We start from the raw sequence: 15205 nt of genomic DNA, 5'->3' as shown, positions 1-15205 counted from the left end.
AAGAAAGAAAGAAAGAAAGAAAGAAAGAAAGAAAAGAAAAGAAAAGAAAAGAAAAGAAAAGAAAAGAAAAGAAAAGAAAAGAAAAGAAAAGAAAAGAAAAGAAAAGAAAAGAAAAGAAAGAAAAGAAAGAAGGAAGGAAGGAAGGAAGGAAGGAAGGAAGGAAGGAAGGAAGGAAGGAAGGAAGGGGAGAGAGAGAGAGAGAGAGAGAGAGAGAGAAGGGAGGGAGGGAGGGAGGGAGGGAGGGAGGGAGGGAGGGAGGGAGGGAGGGAAAGGAACCACAGATGTGTCCAGGTCTGGAAGGGGCTGACCAGCTCTAAGCACATCCACCTTGAACTCTGACACAGGTAATGCCAAAATGAGGCCAGGACCTGACCAAGCCAAAAAAACAGCAAAGGATCAGATGGGGTCCAATGTGTAGATCCAGTAGAGAAGAATGTCAGAAATTCTAAATACACAGTTGGACATCCTTCAGGCTTGTTTTAGGTTCTTGATCCTCCTGATCTCTTTTACTATTGTCAACAATTGTCTTAAAAAAACTTTTTTAAAATCAACATGTTTCTACCCTTTGCTCCGTAGCAAGGCACAAAGCCTCTCACACGGGGAGTAGAAGTGGGGGACACTTTAAAGGGGCGCCCAAAGGGTGGCAGAAGCAACTCCGTTGTGGTGATGTGGAAACGAGCTTGCCAGTGACACTCTGAGCAGACGCCTGACACCCACAATGGAGCTGGGGTTTTATACATAACGTTCATTTTGGTTTCAACACGTCTGACGTGAGAGGGCTTCCAGGTCTTCACACCCCAGGTTGCAGCTGACCAACTTTCCACAGGATGCCAACAGGCTGGGAAACAGGTTTTACCTAAAAGAAAGGGAAGGACAAGAGTCAGCCCCTTCCGGCAGAGCCCCGCACCCATTCTGACCCCTCCTGAGCATCTCTATCCCTCACCCTCTCAGCCATTGAAAAGGTCACAGTCCCCAGCCACAGGACCTTTGAGTGTGCTGTCTGGAAGGCACAATCCACTCTTCCAGCAAACCCCCTCCCTCCCCTCAGCTCCCAACTAAGGATCCCTCCCCCAGCTCCCCACACAGACTCCCTAGAACATAACCTCTTTCTCCTTGTATCTATCCCTCCTTGCCAGCACTTCCAGGGTGTTTACACTAGGGGTTGGAAAACTTCTTCTGTAAAATCCAGAGAGGAAATACTGTAAACTCTGCAGGTCCCACAATCACGGTGATAACTCCTCAACCCTGCTGTGGTGGTGGAACAGCAGCCACGGCAAGAAATGCTTGGCCATGGCTGTGTTCCAGTAAAATCTTATTTATAGACACTGAAATTTGAATTGCATATTACTTTCTCTTGTCATAAAATAGTATTTTTCCTTTAGTTCTTTTTCAACCATTAAAATGTGAAAATCATTCTTGGCTCCTGAGCTGTACAAAAACAGACAGCGGGCTGGATTTGGTCCCTGGGCCATAGTTTGTTGACCCCTGGCTTATGTATCTGATTAGCGTTGGTCTCTTGCTTAGACTGGAAGCTTGAGACAAAAGCCACGTCTAAGCTTCCTTACCTTTAAACCCCAGGCCCACACCACAGTGTCAGACAACATAAGAAGTACAATAAATAAGTTTAGGCCAGGCATGGTGGCTCAAGCCTGTAATCCCAGCACTTTGAGAGGCCGAGGCGGGTGGATCACATTCTGGCTAACACGGTGAAACCGCATCTCTACTAAAAATACAAAAAATTAGCCAGGCGTGATGGCGGGCACCTGTAGTCCCAGCTACTCAGGAGGCTGAGGCAGGAGAATGGCATGAACCCGGAGGCAGAGCTTGCAGTGAGCCGAGATTGCGCCACTGCACTCCAGCCTGGGCGACAGAGCGAGACTCCGTCTCAAAAAAAAAAATAAGTTTAAAAACTGAATCTGCGGCCAGGCGTGGTGTCTCACGCCTGTAATCCTAGCACTTTGGGAGGCCACAGTGGGTGGATTACTTGAGGTCAGGGGTTCGAGACCAGCCTGGCCAACATGGTGAATCCCTGTCTCTACTAAAACTACAAAAATTAGCCAGGTGTGGTGCCACACGCCTGTAATCCCAGCTACTTAGGAGCCTAAAGCATGAGACTCACTTGAACCCGGGAGGCAGAGGTTGCAGTGAGCTGAGATGGCACCACTGTACTCCAGTCTGGGTGACAGAGAAAGACTCTGTCTCAAAAAAAAAAAAAAAAAAAAAAAAAAACTGAATCTGCTCAAGACATCATCAAAAGGGACTTTAGAAAAGGAGGGAAAATTTGACCAGTTAAAGCTGCCACCATCACCTCTTGATGTTTGATTATGGGCATTATATAATTACATGAGCAAAAATAACAAGGATTTAATAGAATTTACAAAATAATGAACTGCCTGTCATAATATTACATAACACCAAATACATTACCATATCAGGTAGCTATTTACTAGAAGATGTAAACATCCTATTTTTAGGAAATACATAATTATTTGCAGGAAAGGGCCATGATATATATAACTTACCCTCCAATGGTTTAGTAAAAACCGTTTGTGTGCACACACACACATATATACACGGATGAATCAGAAAGCAAACAGGCAAAAAACGTTAACAGGAAAATATGAGTTAAAAGTACAAGGGAGTTCCCTACACTATTTTTATTTTTGCATGAAATTTAATTTTTTTTCCACATAAAAAGTTGTTTAAAGAGAAAACATAAGTCAGGCACGGTGGGTCATGCCCGTAATCCCAGCACTTGGGGAGGTCCAGTTAGGAGAATCGCTTGAACCCAGTAGTTAGAGACCAGCCTGGGCAACATAATGAAAGCTTGTCTCTACAAAAACTACAAAAATTAGCTGGACATGGTGGCGTGTGTCTGTAGTCCTAGCTACCCAAGAGGCTGAGTGGGATGATCACTTGAACCCAGGAGGTTGAGGCTACAGTGAGCCAATATCTTGCCACTGCACTCCAGCCTGGGTGACAGAGCAAGATCATCTCAAAAAAAAAAAAAAAAAACCCTACTCAACAGACTAGAGAAAGAGAAAAGTCTCCAGCAAGCCATGTCCAAGCTGTACAGGAGGCTGGCTTTCTTATACTGATCCCCTGGCCCCTTCTGTGGGTTGGGGAGTCGGGGGATCTATCCTCTCAAACCAACATCTCAAAGCCCAAGCACTCATATCCCCCACTGCAAAGAGGAAGGGACTAAGGACCCCCAATGTTAAGGCTCCTACCAGGTCTGACTCCACCATCAGGCCTTCCACTGCCTCTTGCTGCAAGGTCAAAGTCAAGGATGAGGGGTGGGGGCACAGGAACTGAGGAGGAGCAGTGAAGATTTCAAAGACCAAGAATCAGAGCTGAGGGCAGGGACCTGATCACCATAGCTGTGCCAGAGCAGATCTGGCCACAGCAGGCCTGTGGGCTCTGGAGAAAGCAGCCGGCAGAATCAACGGAGATGCAAACTCTGTACCACTGCCATGCTGAAATTCACCTCTGTGAGTGTCTGGGCATCCCACGGGACTGCTCTGAATCTTACGGGGATCCCCTACCAGGCTGTTTGCCCTCACCTCACCCTCAGGTTGCTGTCTCTATCCGTGTACTTAAGAAACGCCCACACGTACACAAGGTAGGGAGCCACACTGCTCATCGCAGAATCCTTCACGCTCCTCCACGGGGAGAAGTCCACCTGCACATGCCAACGCCTGCCCAGGTCAGGCCTGGCCACTGGCTCTCTGGGTCTCTCCAGGAGATGGTAGAGCCATACCCCAAGTTTCAGCCATGTAGTTGGCTGGGCCTTCAGGCTCTCTGGGGTGACTGGGACTCACGAACAATACTCCAGGGACAGTGGAGGGAACAGGCTGTCTCCAGAGGAGGCTGGTTGTAAAGTCCTGGCTCTCTCAACGTCATCTAGCTGTTTCCCTGTGGCCATCTATGGGCCAGAAGCTTTGGGGTTCCCCCGAGGAGTGGCTTGGGGGACAGAGGATCAAAGCTGCCGCTCACCCAACATCCCTATGCTGGCTCAAACGTCCCTGTGCCTGCACCTGCTGTAACTTCTCCCTGGAATGCCCTCACTACTCCCTACACGTTGAGCCACCTTGGGCTCACTTCCTGGTCCTCTCAAACTCGTAAGTTTCACCTCCTCTGGGAAGAACTTACTGCCCCCTTCCTGGCTGCCCACAGCACCTGTTCCTTCCTCTGTGAGAGCCAGGTGGTCTTAGAAGTGGCCATGCTCAGCCAGGCACAGTGGCTCACACCTGTAATCCCAGCATTTCAGGAGGCCAAGGCGGGCAGATCACTTGATGTCAGGAGTTCGAGACCAGCCTGACCAACATGGTGATACCCCATCTCTATTAAAAATACAAAAATTAGCTGGGCGTGGTAGCAGGCGCCTGTAATCTCAGCTATTCAGGGGGCTGAGGCAGGAGAATCGCTTGAGCCCGGGAGGCAGAGGTTGCAATGAGCCAAGATCGGGCCACTGCACTCCAGCCTGGGCAACAAGAGTGAGGCTCCGTCTCAAAAAAAAAAAAAAAACAAGTGGCCATGCTCCTGCTATCTCCCACTCTCAACACAGGCCCCTCGAGGGCAAGGCCAGGCTTACCTAGCCTGTACTCATGGTGAAGGGAATTATCAGGCTCACCAACTAGACACACTCTAGATGACAAGCAGAGATTCCAAAAGGCCTCTCTCAGCCCCCCTTCTCATTCCCCAGAACTGCCAAATAGCTAGTGACATTTCATTGTTAAGGTAAGTCAGAAAGAGTCAATGCCGACCACCACCCCCACCAAAATCTCTGTAGGAAGTGAAGGCATATTTAGCTGCCACGGCCCAGGCTTGTTCAGATTTCCCACTGTGCTATAGGATGACACCGGGTTACAACCATCCCACACAAGGAGAATGACATGTCCCCACTTGCGTCTGGCCCATGTTTTACAAGAAGCTTGTCTGACCGGTGAAATAGCTGTCAACACAGGAGCACCTGTTGCAGCACCTGTCAGTGGCGTCCGGCACCCTGGCAGCTGACCTCTCTGTGCAGCCAGCAAGGACACCCTGGGAAGAGGACGCAGCGGCCCCACGAGTGAATGACGGAGAAGCCAGAGGGAGGAGGCCTGGCCTGTCTGTGAGTATGTCTGAGACAGAGAGATGCGGGGACACCACCACCATGTGTCATGTGTCCCTGCTTCCGTCCAGGGACACACAAGAAAAGAACACCTGAAAAACATGGCTTGCTTTTGCAAAAGCATTGATACTTAGGATGATTTGTGTTGTTCGTCTTTCCTTCCTTCCTTCCTTCCTTCCTTCCTTGGTTCCCTCGTTTCTTTTTCTTTCTTTCCCTTTCCTCTTTGTTTGTTTGTTTGATCAGATTCCTGTTCACATAGGTTCCATCCTTGTAGACGTAAGACACAAGAATTTTTAAGGTGCCCTGGCTTTGAGCGAGACACCTTAAATGAAAACTGCCCGCAGGCTGCCAATAGTGCTTCCCAAACAAACAAAAATTATCCGGGCGATGCCCATTTTTAACACATATGCTCTGCATTCTGCAAGGAAGAGGACTGGCAGAGGTTTATTCAAACTGGTCTGGGGATGGCTTCCGATGCTGTTTCAGATAGTTACCCTGCAAGTCACTGGCTCCTCTCCGGTTCCTTCCAGGCCTCAGAAGCTCATGATGCCCATTGTTTCCATACCTACCGCCCAGGCAGCTGTCCATCTGTTGATGCTCCTAACAGTTCACCCTCAGAAGACCACAAGGAAGCATGGGGTGCTCAGCCATTCAGAGGTCCTCAGTAAGTAGAAGCAGCTGCAAGAAGTCACTGCCTTGAGTGTGTTTAGCAACTGCCATGAGGGCATCCATGGGGACTCAGAGCTCCCGGGTAGCAAGCCAGGTCTGTTTTCCCATACTCCCTGCCTACCCTGCAGAGGCCTCATGCTGCAAGCCGCACAAAAATGCCCTTGGTTTCCAAGACAAGACACCAGCCAAAGCCCTCAGCATTACAGCGGAAATCTCATGGGTTTCTAATTATACTCCCGAAGGAAGCCCTACCCACAAGAGGGTGGGAAGCAGGGATTTCTAGAATGCACGTCCACACACCCCACGGGGCCACATCTTTTCCACATATAAGAAGCGGGGACAGGGACCTCCCTCTTGGCAGGGAGGCAGGGCTGGCAGGAGCAGCGCGTTCTCCCAGCAGTGTGCCTTTGGGCTGCGCCTGTCACAGCTGCTGGGCCGCCTGCCACACACACAGGAGGAAGAGCCCACATCTCTCTCGTCCTGGGGGACACCAAAGTCTCCTGTAATAAACCGGGAATGCAAAGAGGCCCAGAGCATCCACACAACTGCACACTAGGCAACAAAGCTCAAAACACATGCAGCGGAAACCCAAATGCCTCTTGAAAGATAGAACCATTTCAAAACCCCAGGGTACTCTTATACTCCAGTTAGCTATCATTTCTCCCTTCTAATTAGCCTTTTTAAGTACAGAGTTAGAGACTCATTTCTATAGAACTCCTCCCTCCCTCCCCAAACTCTGGCCCTACACACTTGAGGTCTTATCTCCTACGCTGCCTGTATTCTTATTCCTCCTTCATTTCCTACCTGGCTGAAAACTTTGAGGGGGAAAAAAAAAAAAAAAAAAAAAAAAAAAAAAAAAACCTGGCTGATAGGCAAAGGCTCTAGGTCACAAGATGTTCTCAGAGAGTTGCCTGGGAAAGAATAAGAAGCAGGTTACTCTGCCTTACTGCCCTGGTGCCAAAAACGTGATTTTCCTCTTTCCACTCAATCATAAAATAACCCAAAGTCATGATTCATCTGATTTAAATGTAGTCTGTTTCCTAGAGAGAACTGAAACATTTGGCTGAGTTATGTCTAAATGGGAAAAACAAGTACCTGTGAACAGATTAGCAATGTGCAGACAAAGAAGTTCACAAAAACATTAAACCAAACATGCAATGTCCTAAACTCTTTGTTCTTTCACACCTGTTGACCTGAAAAGTTGCTCGTGATTCATTGTTTGGGTAGAAAAATGTGCCAAAACAGCGTGTATAATACAGTCTTATTTCTATAAAAAAGAAAGTTCCACATATATGTACTCACACACACTCTAGTGGTTACTGGTAAGTAGTGAGATGATAGGTAATTGTATCTTTCCTGTTTATTATCTGTATTTTCTACAGCTTAACATTACCTCTGTAACAAGAAAAGCCAGCACTACTTAGTCTTTCTAAACAGTCACTCATCTTTAGGCCTGAGGACTGCAGTGGGCTCGTGTCTAGTGACTCACCTCCAAGTTCACTCACATTCTGATTTTATTTCAACCACAAACAGCACAAACTTCTCAAGGAAGGAAAGCAGAAAAGGCAAAAGAAGAGATAAAACGTTTAAGGACTTGGGAGCAGGGACAAGGACTCTTCTTAGTCCCAGATGACATATCTACACAGAAGACCAAAAGATTCCACATTTATCCTACAAGAATTAATAAAAGTTTAGCAAGGTTGCTGGATTTTTGTTTAAAAATCAGTATCTTTTAAAAATAACTGCAATAAACAAAAAGTTTAAGGATAATATTTTTTTAAGAGACATCAGAGACAAAGTCATGAATCATGAGGTGGCGGCTTGCAGAGAAATCTGCTTTTGACACTGTCCCCAGAATGACAGCAGAGAGAACCTGGCAGCCCCAGAAGCAGAAACCCAGGCATGGAGATTGATCGGTGGGGCAAAGGGGTTCTTTAAGGCTGATGGTCTGGAGCGGAAAACTAATACAGAGGGATCTGCAGGGTCCGGAGTTTCTGCCTAGAATAGGGGCAGAGGAGACACCACTAAGGTGCTTCAGGAAGCTAACACTATTCCTGTATTGAAAACCACCAAGTGTTGGCCAGGTGCCATGGCTCACACCTGTAATCCCAGCACTTTGGGAGGCCAAGGCAGGTGGATCACGAGGTCAAGAGATTGAGACCATCTTGGCCAACATGGTGAAACTCCATCACCACTAAAAATACAAAACATCAGCTGTGCATGGTGGTACATGCCTGTAGTCACAGCTACTCAGGAGGCTGAGGCAGGAGAATTGCTTGAACCTGACAGGCGGAGGTTGCAGTGAGCCAAGATAGTGCCACTGCACTCTGGCCTGGGCGACAGAGAAAGATTCCATCTCAAAAAAAAAAAAAAAAAAAAAAACCACCAAGTGTTGACGGGTCCCGCACTATTGCTGTGTCAGATAGAGATGGAATGCACATCATTAAAGTGGCCAACGAAAATGACCCAGAGCATGCCTGCAGACCAGGGGTCTCACTTACTTTTGCCCTTGCAACACGCCAGCCAGCAAGCCAACCTGGACTTTCAAAACACAAGCTTGGACTTGTCTGTTAACTTTAATACCCACCAGGTGGTTTACCTTTAGTAGTTAGTCTGTTTCACAGCCAGCAGCAGTGCCAATATGGCACTCATTGTCAGCCTAGAAAAGGAACTCGCTCCATTGTTTGAAGAACAGAGACAAGCTGTGGAAATTTCTTAATCTGACACTGGTTTCAATGTGTGCCTTATCTTCATCATACCAGACACAACATCAGTCCAGCAACCAGGCCACAATAATACGGATGTCTATGCCCTCAGGGAAAGGCCCCTTTTCCCACCTTCTAGGAAACAGTCTATAAAGAGAATTTCTGAGCAGATTGATCGTTATATTTTTCTTTGTTTAGGGTCTTCTCTTATTTGGTGGGATGTGGAGATACCACAAAAATCGTTCCGTCTATCATTGTTCCCATGGAGTTAGCTCAGTCACCAAAGATTGATGAGATGCTGTTCAGTGGCTCAGAATCAAAACACTACATTGATCCACTTGAACCATTAAATGCTCCCTGTTGTACAATATTCCCAGCCCTGCAGGAGGAAGTGGACTCTTGACTGTGAATAGTGATGAGGACATGGTTTTCTTCACATTATATTTTACTTCTTTGTATTGAGTGTGAGACAGATAAAATGGCTTAGCGATAAACTCAATAGAGTCACTAACTTTCCTATGTACACAGTCATCCCTTGTTATCCTCAGAGAATTGGTTCCAAGACCTCCTGCAAAGACCAAAATCCACAGATGCTCAAGTCTTTTATATAAAATGGTATAGTATTTGCAAGTATTCTATGCACATTCTTTAGTATACTTTAAATCATCTCTAGATTATTCCTAATACCTAATACACAATGTAAACACGAGGTAAATAGTTGTTATACTATATTGTTTTTTGGATTTGCATTATTTTCACTGTTGTATTGTTTTTTTCCCAAAATTTTCTTTTTTCTTTTTTTTTTTTTTAAGACAGGGCCTTGCTCTGTTGCCCAGGCTGGAGTGCAGTGGCATGCTCACGGCTCACTGCAGCCTTGACCTCCCAGGCTCCAGTGATCCTCCCACCTCAGTCTCCCAAGTAGCTGGGACTACAGGCATGCACCACCATGCCTGGCTAATTTTTGCATTATTTTTTTGTGTAGAGGTGGGGTTTCACCATGTGGTCCAGGCTGGTCTCAAACTCCAGAGCTCAAGAGATCTGCACTCCTCAGCCTCTCAAAGTACTGAGACTACAAGCATGAGCCACCATGCCCGAATATTTTCAATTTGTGGTTGGTTGAGCCTGCAGATGTGGAACCCTCAGGTACAGAGGGCTAACTGTGCATTATTTTGTGGTATGGATAAATATTACCAATTGATTTGATTGTTTTCAAAGGGTGCTGCCCTTTACCTAAAATGCAAATTACAGCTAAGGGGATTTTTCTCCCATTCTGCTATCCATAACCAATCCGTTTTAATGCTTTCAAGTTCTTCATAAGATTTAGGTGTGATTCACTAACAAACTCAGCTTCCAAAACCAGTATGTATGTAAACGTGATAATACAGTCTTTTTTCCAGATATGAGTATAAATAAAATAGTACTTTAAAGTAAAAAATTTACATATCAAAATGTAAAACACCTGTGAGAATATATCTAATAAAAATGTATAAAACATTTATACGTAAATTTTTGAAAGTACTGAAGGCCGGGCGCGGTGGCTCAAGCCTGTAATCCCAGCACTTTGGGAGGCCGAGATGGGTGGATCACGAGGTCAGGAGATCGAGACCATCCTGGCTAACACAGTGAAACCCCGTCTCTACTAAAAAATACAAAAAAAAAAAACTAGCCGGGTGAGTTGGCGGGCGCCTGTAGTCCCAGCTACTCGGGAGGCTGAGGCAGGAGAATGGCGTAAACCCGGGAGGCGGAGCTTGTAGTGAGCTGAGATCCGGCCACTGCACTCCAGCCTGGGTGACAGAGCGAGACTCCGTCTCAAAAAAAAAAAAAAAAAAAAAAAAAAAAAAAAAAAAAAGTACTGAAAAACATTTTTTTAAATACCCAATAAATGGAAAATCCATTCTCTATTCATGGATTGGAAAAGTCAAAGTAAAAGTGCTGATTCTCCCTAAATTGATCTACAGGCAATGCAGTTCCAATCAAAATCCCAAACACTTGTCTTGTTGAATCTGACAACTGATTTATGCAGAAGGGCCAAGGACCGCCAAGGCTGTGCTGAGGAACACAGGTGTGGAAGGCTCGTCTTCCTGGACATGCAGAAGCCACGGAATGTGGGGAGCCCAGACAGGGACAGGCCTGCATTTCTATTCCACTTTTACTACTAATTGGGACTTTGGTCAAGATCCCTTCTCTGGATCTTCGAGCCCTCATCTCAAAACTATGCTCATCCTCACCTCTTCCATTAAGAAGCTCACATATTCAAAGTACACCTCAAAATGATCTGAAAACCCACACACTACAATCCTAAAGTCACAAAGTCACCTGCCTTTGGAGCTCATCGGTAAACTCCATCCAAGCAGGAATGCCACCTACCCAGTCACCCACATCCTCAGCTATTGACATAAGTGAGGCTGAAAGATAAGTTTCTGTTTGGGTGCCCAGTGTGTGGCACACATGGCTGCTTGGGCCGGACCCCCACAGCCAGTGGACATCTAGCTTGTTGTCTGAAGCACAATCCTCCTTTTCCTTCTTTAAAGGTGACTTCGTGTTCTCATTTGGGAAAAGCAATAAATAAGCAATTCTCTGCTGGGTTTCCAGGTGCAGTGTGTTCTAGGAAGGGATCTGATATGGTTTGGCTGTGTCTCCACCCAAATCTCATCTTGAATTGTAGCTCCCACAACTCCCATGTATTGTGGGAGGGACCTGGTAGGTAATTGAATCATGGGGGTGGGTCTTCCCGTGCTGCTCTAGTCCTGACAGTGCATAAGTCTCAAAAGATTTGATGGTTTTATAAGGGGGAATTCCCCTTTACAAGCTCTCTTGCCTGCCATCATCCATGTAAGATGTGACTTTGCTACTCCTTGCCTTCCACCATGATTGTGAGGCCTCTGCAGCCATGTGGAAATGTGAGTCAATTAAACTTCTCCTTATAAATTACCTAGTCCCAGGTATGTCTTTATTAGCAGCACGAAAATGGACTAATACAAGATCAGAGCAGGTCTCTCCATGTGCAGAACACCCCAGGGCCCAACACTTAACCAAAAAACAAGAACACATGGACATCATGCCTGACCTTGAGGTCCCACCAACCCACTGCCCCAAGACCAGGAGGAAGCCTCTGTCTCCACCCTGTACCTGTATTTGATGTCGAATACTGTGGAGTCCTCATCCTCATCATCCTCTTCATTTAGCGGCGCCATTTCCACTCGCTCAGCTGGAGTGGTGATGATATCATACTTGCGGGTCTTCTTTAACCTCTTTCCTGACCTGTAGGAGAAGAAGCACATTCATGAGAACACAGCTGAGAGAGAAAGAGTCATTGGGCCCAAGCCCCAGAGGACCTGACAGCAACTTAGCAGCTGGTGTTAAGTCAGGTTTCCTTCCTCTGTCTGAGAGCATGAGGATCTGACAGAAGGCAAACCATGCTGCTGCCTCCAGCCTGGCTGCTGAGACCACTCCCAGCAGATTCGGTGAACGCCCTGCTAACCCACTTACGATCATGGGACCTCAAGTGAGTGACTGGCCTTGCTAACCCTTAAAGCAGAGGTCCCTGGCCTGAGCACTAAAAACTCAGTAAGCAAGATAAAGAATACACAAATGCTCTCGCTCTCTCTCTCTCTCTCTCTCTCTATATATATATATATATATATATATATTTTTTTTTTTTTTTTTTTTTTGAGACAGAGTCTCACTCTGTCTCCCAAGCTTGAGTGCAGTGGCGTGATCTCGGCTCACTGCAAGTTCTGCCTCCCAGGTTCATGCCATTCTCCTGCCTCAGCATCCTGAGTCCCAGGCACCCGCCACCACACCCAGCTAATTTTTTTTGTATTTTTCATAGAGAAGGAGTTTTGCCGTGTTAGCCAGGATGGTCTCGATCTTATGACCTCATGATCCACCCGCCTTGCCCTCCCAAAGTGCTAGGATTACAGGCATGAGCCACGGCACCCAGCCACAAACGTAGTATTTTAAGAAGGCAAAATTCATGCTTTTAAAAAAAACCCCAAAGATCAAGATGTCCAAAGAGGACCAGGTTTGTCACAGCCTGATGCTTGAGGGTGCTGCCCTATGGGCCAGTCAGGGGAGAGCTGGGTCAGAAATGGGCTGCTCTGTGCTTGTGTGATCAGGGGCAAGTCAGTTCACCTCCCTGAGCTTCCATTCCCTCACAAACCACATTGGATAGGAAAAGTCTTCCTCACAGGTGAGGGAGAACTGCATGAGATGATGCAGTTATGCCTGCACACAGCAGGCTCCTGGCAAAAGTCACTATTAGGGATGATAAAGAGGAGTTAAATATGCTACATCACTACATCGTTTCTCCTAGGTCAAGGGCTTGTGAAAATGAGTCAATTTTGTTTCCATCATGAGGATTCATGAGGAAAATGGTTACAACACTACAGTGTTCTGGTTTTGTTTCCTTGTTTTGTTTTGTGTTTTAAAGGCAGGCTCTCAGCTGGGTGTGGTGGCTCACACCTGTAATCCTAGCATTTTGGGAGGCCAAGGCAGGCAGATCACGAGGTCAGGAGATTGAGACCATCCTGGATAATATGGTAAAACCCCGTCTCCACTAAAAACACAAAAATTAGCTGGTCATTGTGGCAAGCGCCTGCAGTCCCAGCTACTCAAGAGGCGCGGCAGGAGAATCACTTGAGCCGGGAGGCAGAGGTTGCAGTGAGCTGAGATCGCACCACTGCACTGCAGCCGGTGACAGAATGAGACTCCGTCTCAAAATAAAATAAAATAAAATAAAGACAGGGTCGTATTCTATCACCTAGGCTGGAGTGCAGTGGTGCAATCATAGTTCACTGCAGCCTCAACCTCCCAGACTTCAGTAACCCTTTCACCTCAGCTTCCTGAGAAGCTGGGACTACAGGCACATGCCTCCAAACCTGGCTGGATTTTTTTTTCTATCTGTAGTAGAAATGAGGTCTTGTTATGTTGCCCAGGCTGGTCTCGAACTCCTGAACTCAAGTGATCCTCCCGCCTCAGCCTCTCAGAGTGCTGGGATGATAGGCATGGGCCACCAAGCCAGACCTAACACTATGTTTTTACCTTTAGGATGGTAGAGAGTCACCGTGGGCTGCAGGGAAAGCACTGACACAAGCCACTTCAGCCTCTAGCCTAAGACTCTCTGCACAAAGGCTGTGATATGTATCAGAACACGGCTAGAAGGTCTAGGATACCACTGGGAATAACACTATTAGTGTGATGACTAACGTTCTTTGTGTTTGTTCCTCCACTCTCTTGAACTTTTTCCTAATTGCTTTGTATTCACTGATGTCCCTCCTTTTTCAGAATATTTAATACTGTCTATGAGAAACCAGCCAACCCAGAAAGTCATAAACAGGGCACTGAAGAATCAGGTTCCCTCCACATTCTTCTTGCTGACTGTAAGCTATTCCTGAGTGGAGACCACATCAAAGACACACGCGAGATCTCTTTGTCTTCAGCACAGAGAAACTCTCCAGTAAGTTGGCAAAATGAATGAAAACAGAACTTCACTTTCAGGTTTTCTAAAAATTTCTTAGCAACAGCAACTTGGTCTTGTCTTAACTGATATGATTTACCAAAAACATGGTTTACCAAAGTGTCACATCATGTCTTTGGCATAAAGCAACCTACACAACCCACAGCACCCACTTCTCATGTTTCCTTGCGTAAAGAAAAGGAGTAGGATTTTGGAAGAGGGGGAAAAATCAGCTGTAAAGTCTGATGACACCCAAGCCTCATCACACAGCATTTTTCCTCTCTGCTTTCATCACAGGTACACACACACACACACACACGCTCGCGCGCGAGCACAGGCATGGGTGTGAATCTACCTGGATTCTGAACACAGGATAAAGCATGGTGCAGATGCCAAGCCTTGTGGTAAGAGGATAAACCAAAGGGGCATACAGCCAGTCACCTTGCCAGTAGCCTTGGGACAACAGTATTTAGGAAGCAAGCTTTGTGTGGGACTTAAATGCTAACTTTATAAACAGTTGGATTCACATTCTCTCCCCCAAGAGATTCTTCTCTCCACCTCCCTCCAAAGGAGTAAAATAAATCTCTGCATTCTGCCCTGGATGACTTATGATCCCGGACCAATTCCATCTCAACACTGGAAGGGGGAAATTTAAGCCCAGAAGTGGATCCAAATGCCACAAGCAATCCAAGACAAAACCACAAGAAAAACCACCCATCCTCAAACCTCTGAGTCTAGGGTCAAACTCCTGATCTACACGCCTTTCTCGGGAAGACAGCCCTAAATCCCTGTCCAGACAAGTTTTGGCTATCTGGCAGGAAAGCTTGGCTTCTGCAAAGGGGCAAGGCTGGACTGTCCATTTCTGACATGCAGCTGAACAAGCATCTGGAACAGTAGAAAAGGAAATGTCCTGCAAACCCAAGGACATGAGAAAGACCCCTGTGGACCTTCAAAAGGACACACCCAGATGGCTTCAGGCTGAGGAGTCATAGTCATGTTTGTGACTCTTTTTCAGGCATCGCAAAGCCCAGAAAATGCAAAATCGGATTCGCAAACCTCATTGCATACTTGGAACTTGGTGTCTCATGTAGTCATTGGCCCTGGGGCAGGACTGATGGCTGACCCTGGGAGAAGGCTCTGGAGGCTCTGACTTCAGCCCTGGCCCTGCCTTGTGGGAGTGAATCCCGGGAACCTATAAAATCACTCTTCCTTCTCTATAATCTTATTGTTCATGTATAGAGTCTTACAATAAGAAAATTA

The 15205-nt window shown here is 46.5% G+C and overlaps 1 protein-coding gene and 1 long non-coding RNA gene across 4 annotated transcripts in view; one reads left to right on the top strand and one right to left on the bottom strand.

The window, feature by feature from the left end:
- Positions 1-241: 241 nt before the first annotated feature.
- The window catches only part of LOC105479352 (family with sequence similarity 174 member B), a 37171-nt gene continuing 22207 nt past the window's right edge, over positions 242-15205 (bottom strand). The window contains exons 2-3 of the mRNA XM_011737299.3: positions 11617-11748; positions 242-856 (exon numbers count right to left, since the gene is read on the bottom strand). Of these exons, the coding sequence (XP_011735601.1) occupies positions 853-856; positions 11617-11748 (136 nt within the window). The 3' untranslated portion in view covers positions 242-852. The remainder of the gene's footprint in view (positions 857-11616; positions 11749-15205) is intronic.
- Positions 4982-14609, top strand: LOC105479351 (uncharacterized). Of its 3 annotated transcripts, XR_011626111.1 has the most exons (4): positions 4982-5113; positions 5644-5777; positions 13774-13945; positions 14488-14609. It is a non-coding gene; the product is annotated as an uncharacterized lncRNA (long non-coding RNA). The 3 variants fall into 3 exon arrangements; XR_011626112.1 differs by lacking the exons at positions 13774-13945; positions 14488-14609 and adding an exon at positions 7316-7446; XR_011626110.1 differs by lacking the exons at positions 13774-13945; positions 14488-14609 and adding an exon at positions 7165-7302.

The sequence above is a fragment of the Macaca nemestrina genome, chromosome 7 (assembly GCF_043159975.1).
Source record: "Macaca nemestrina isolate mMacNem1 chromosome 7, mMacNem.hap1, whole genome shotgun sequence".
Classification (NCBI taxonomy): domain Eukaryota; kingdom Metazoa; phylum Chordata; class Mammalia; order Primates; family Cercopithecidae; genus Macaca; species Macaca nemestrina.
Note: the sequence above shows the minus strand (reverse complement) of the source record. Positions and strands in the feature narration are given on the sequence as shown.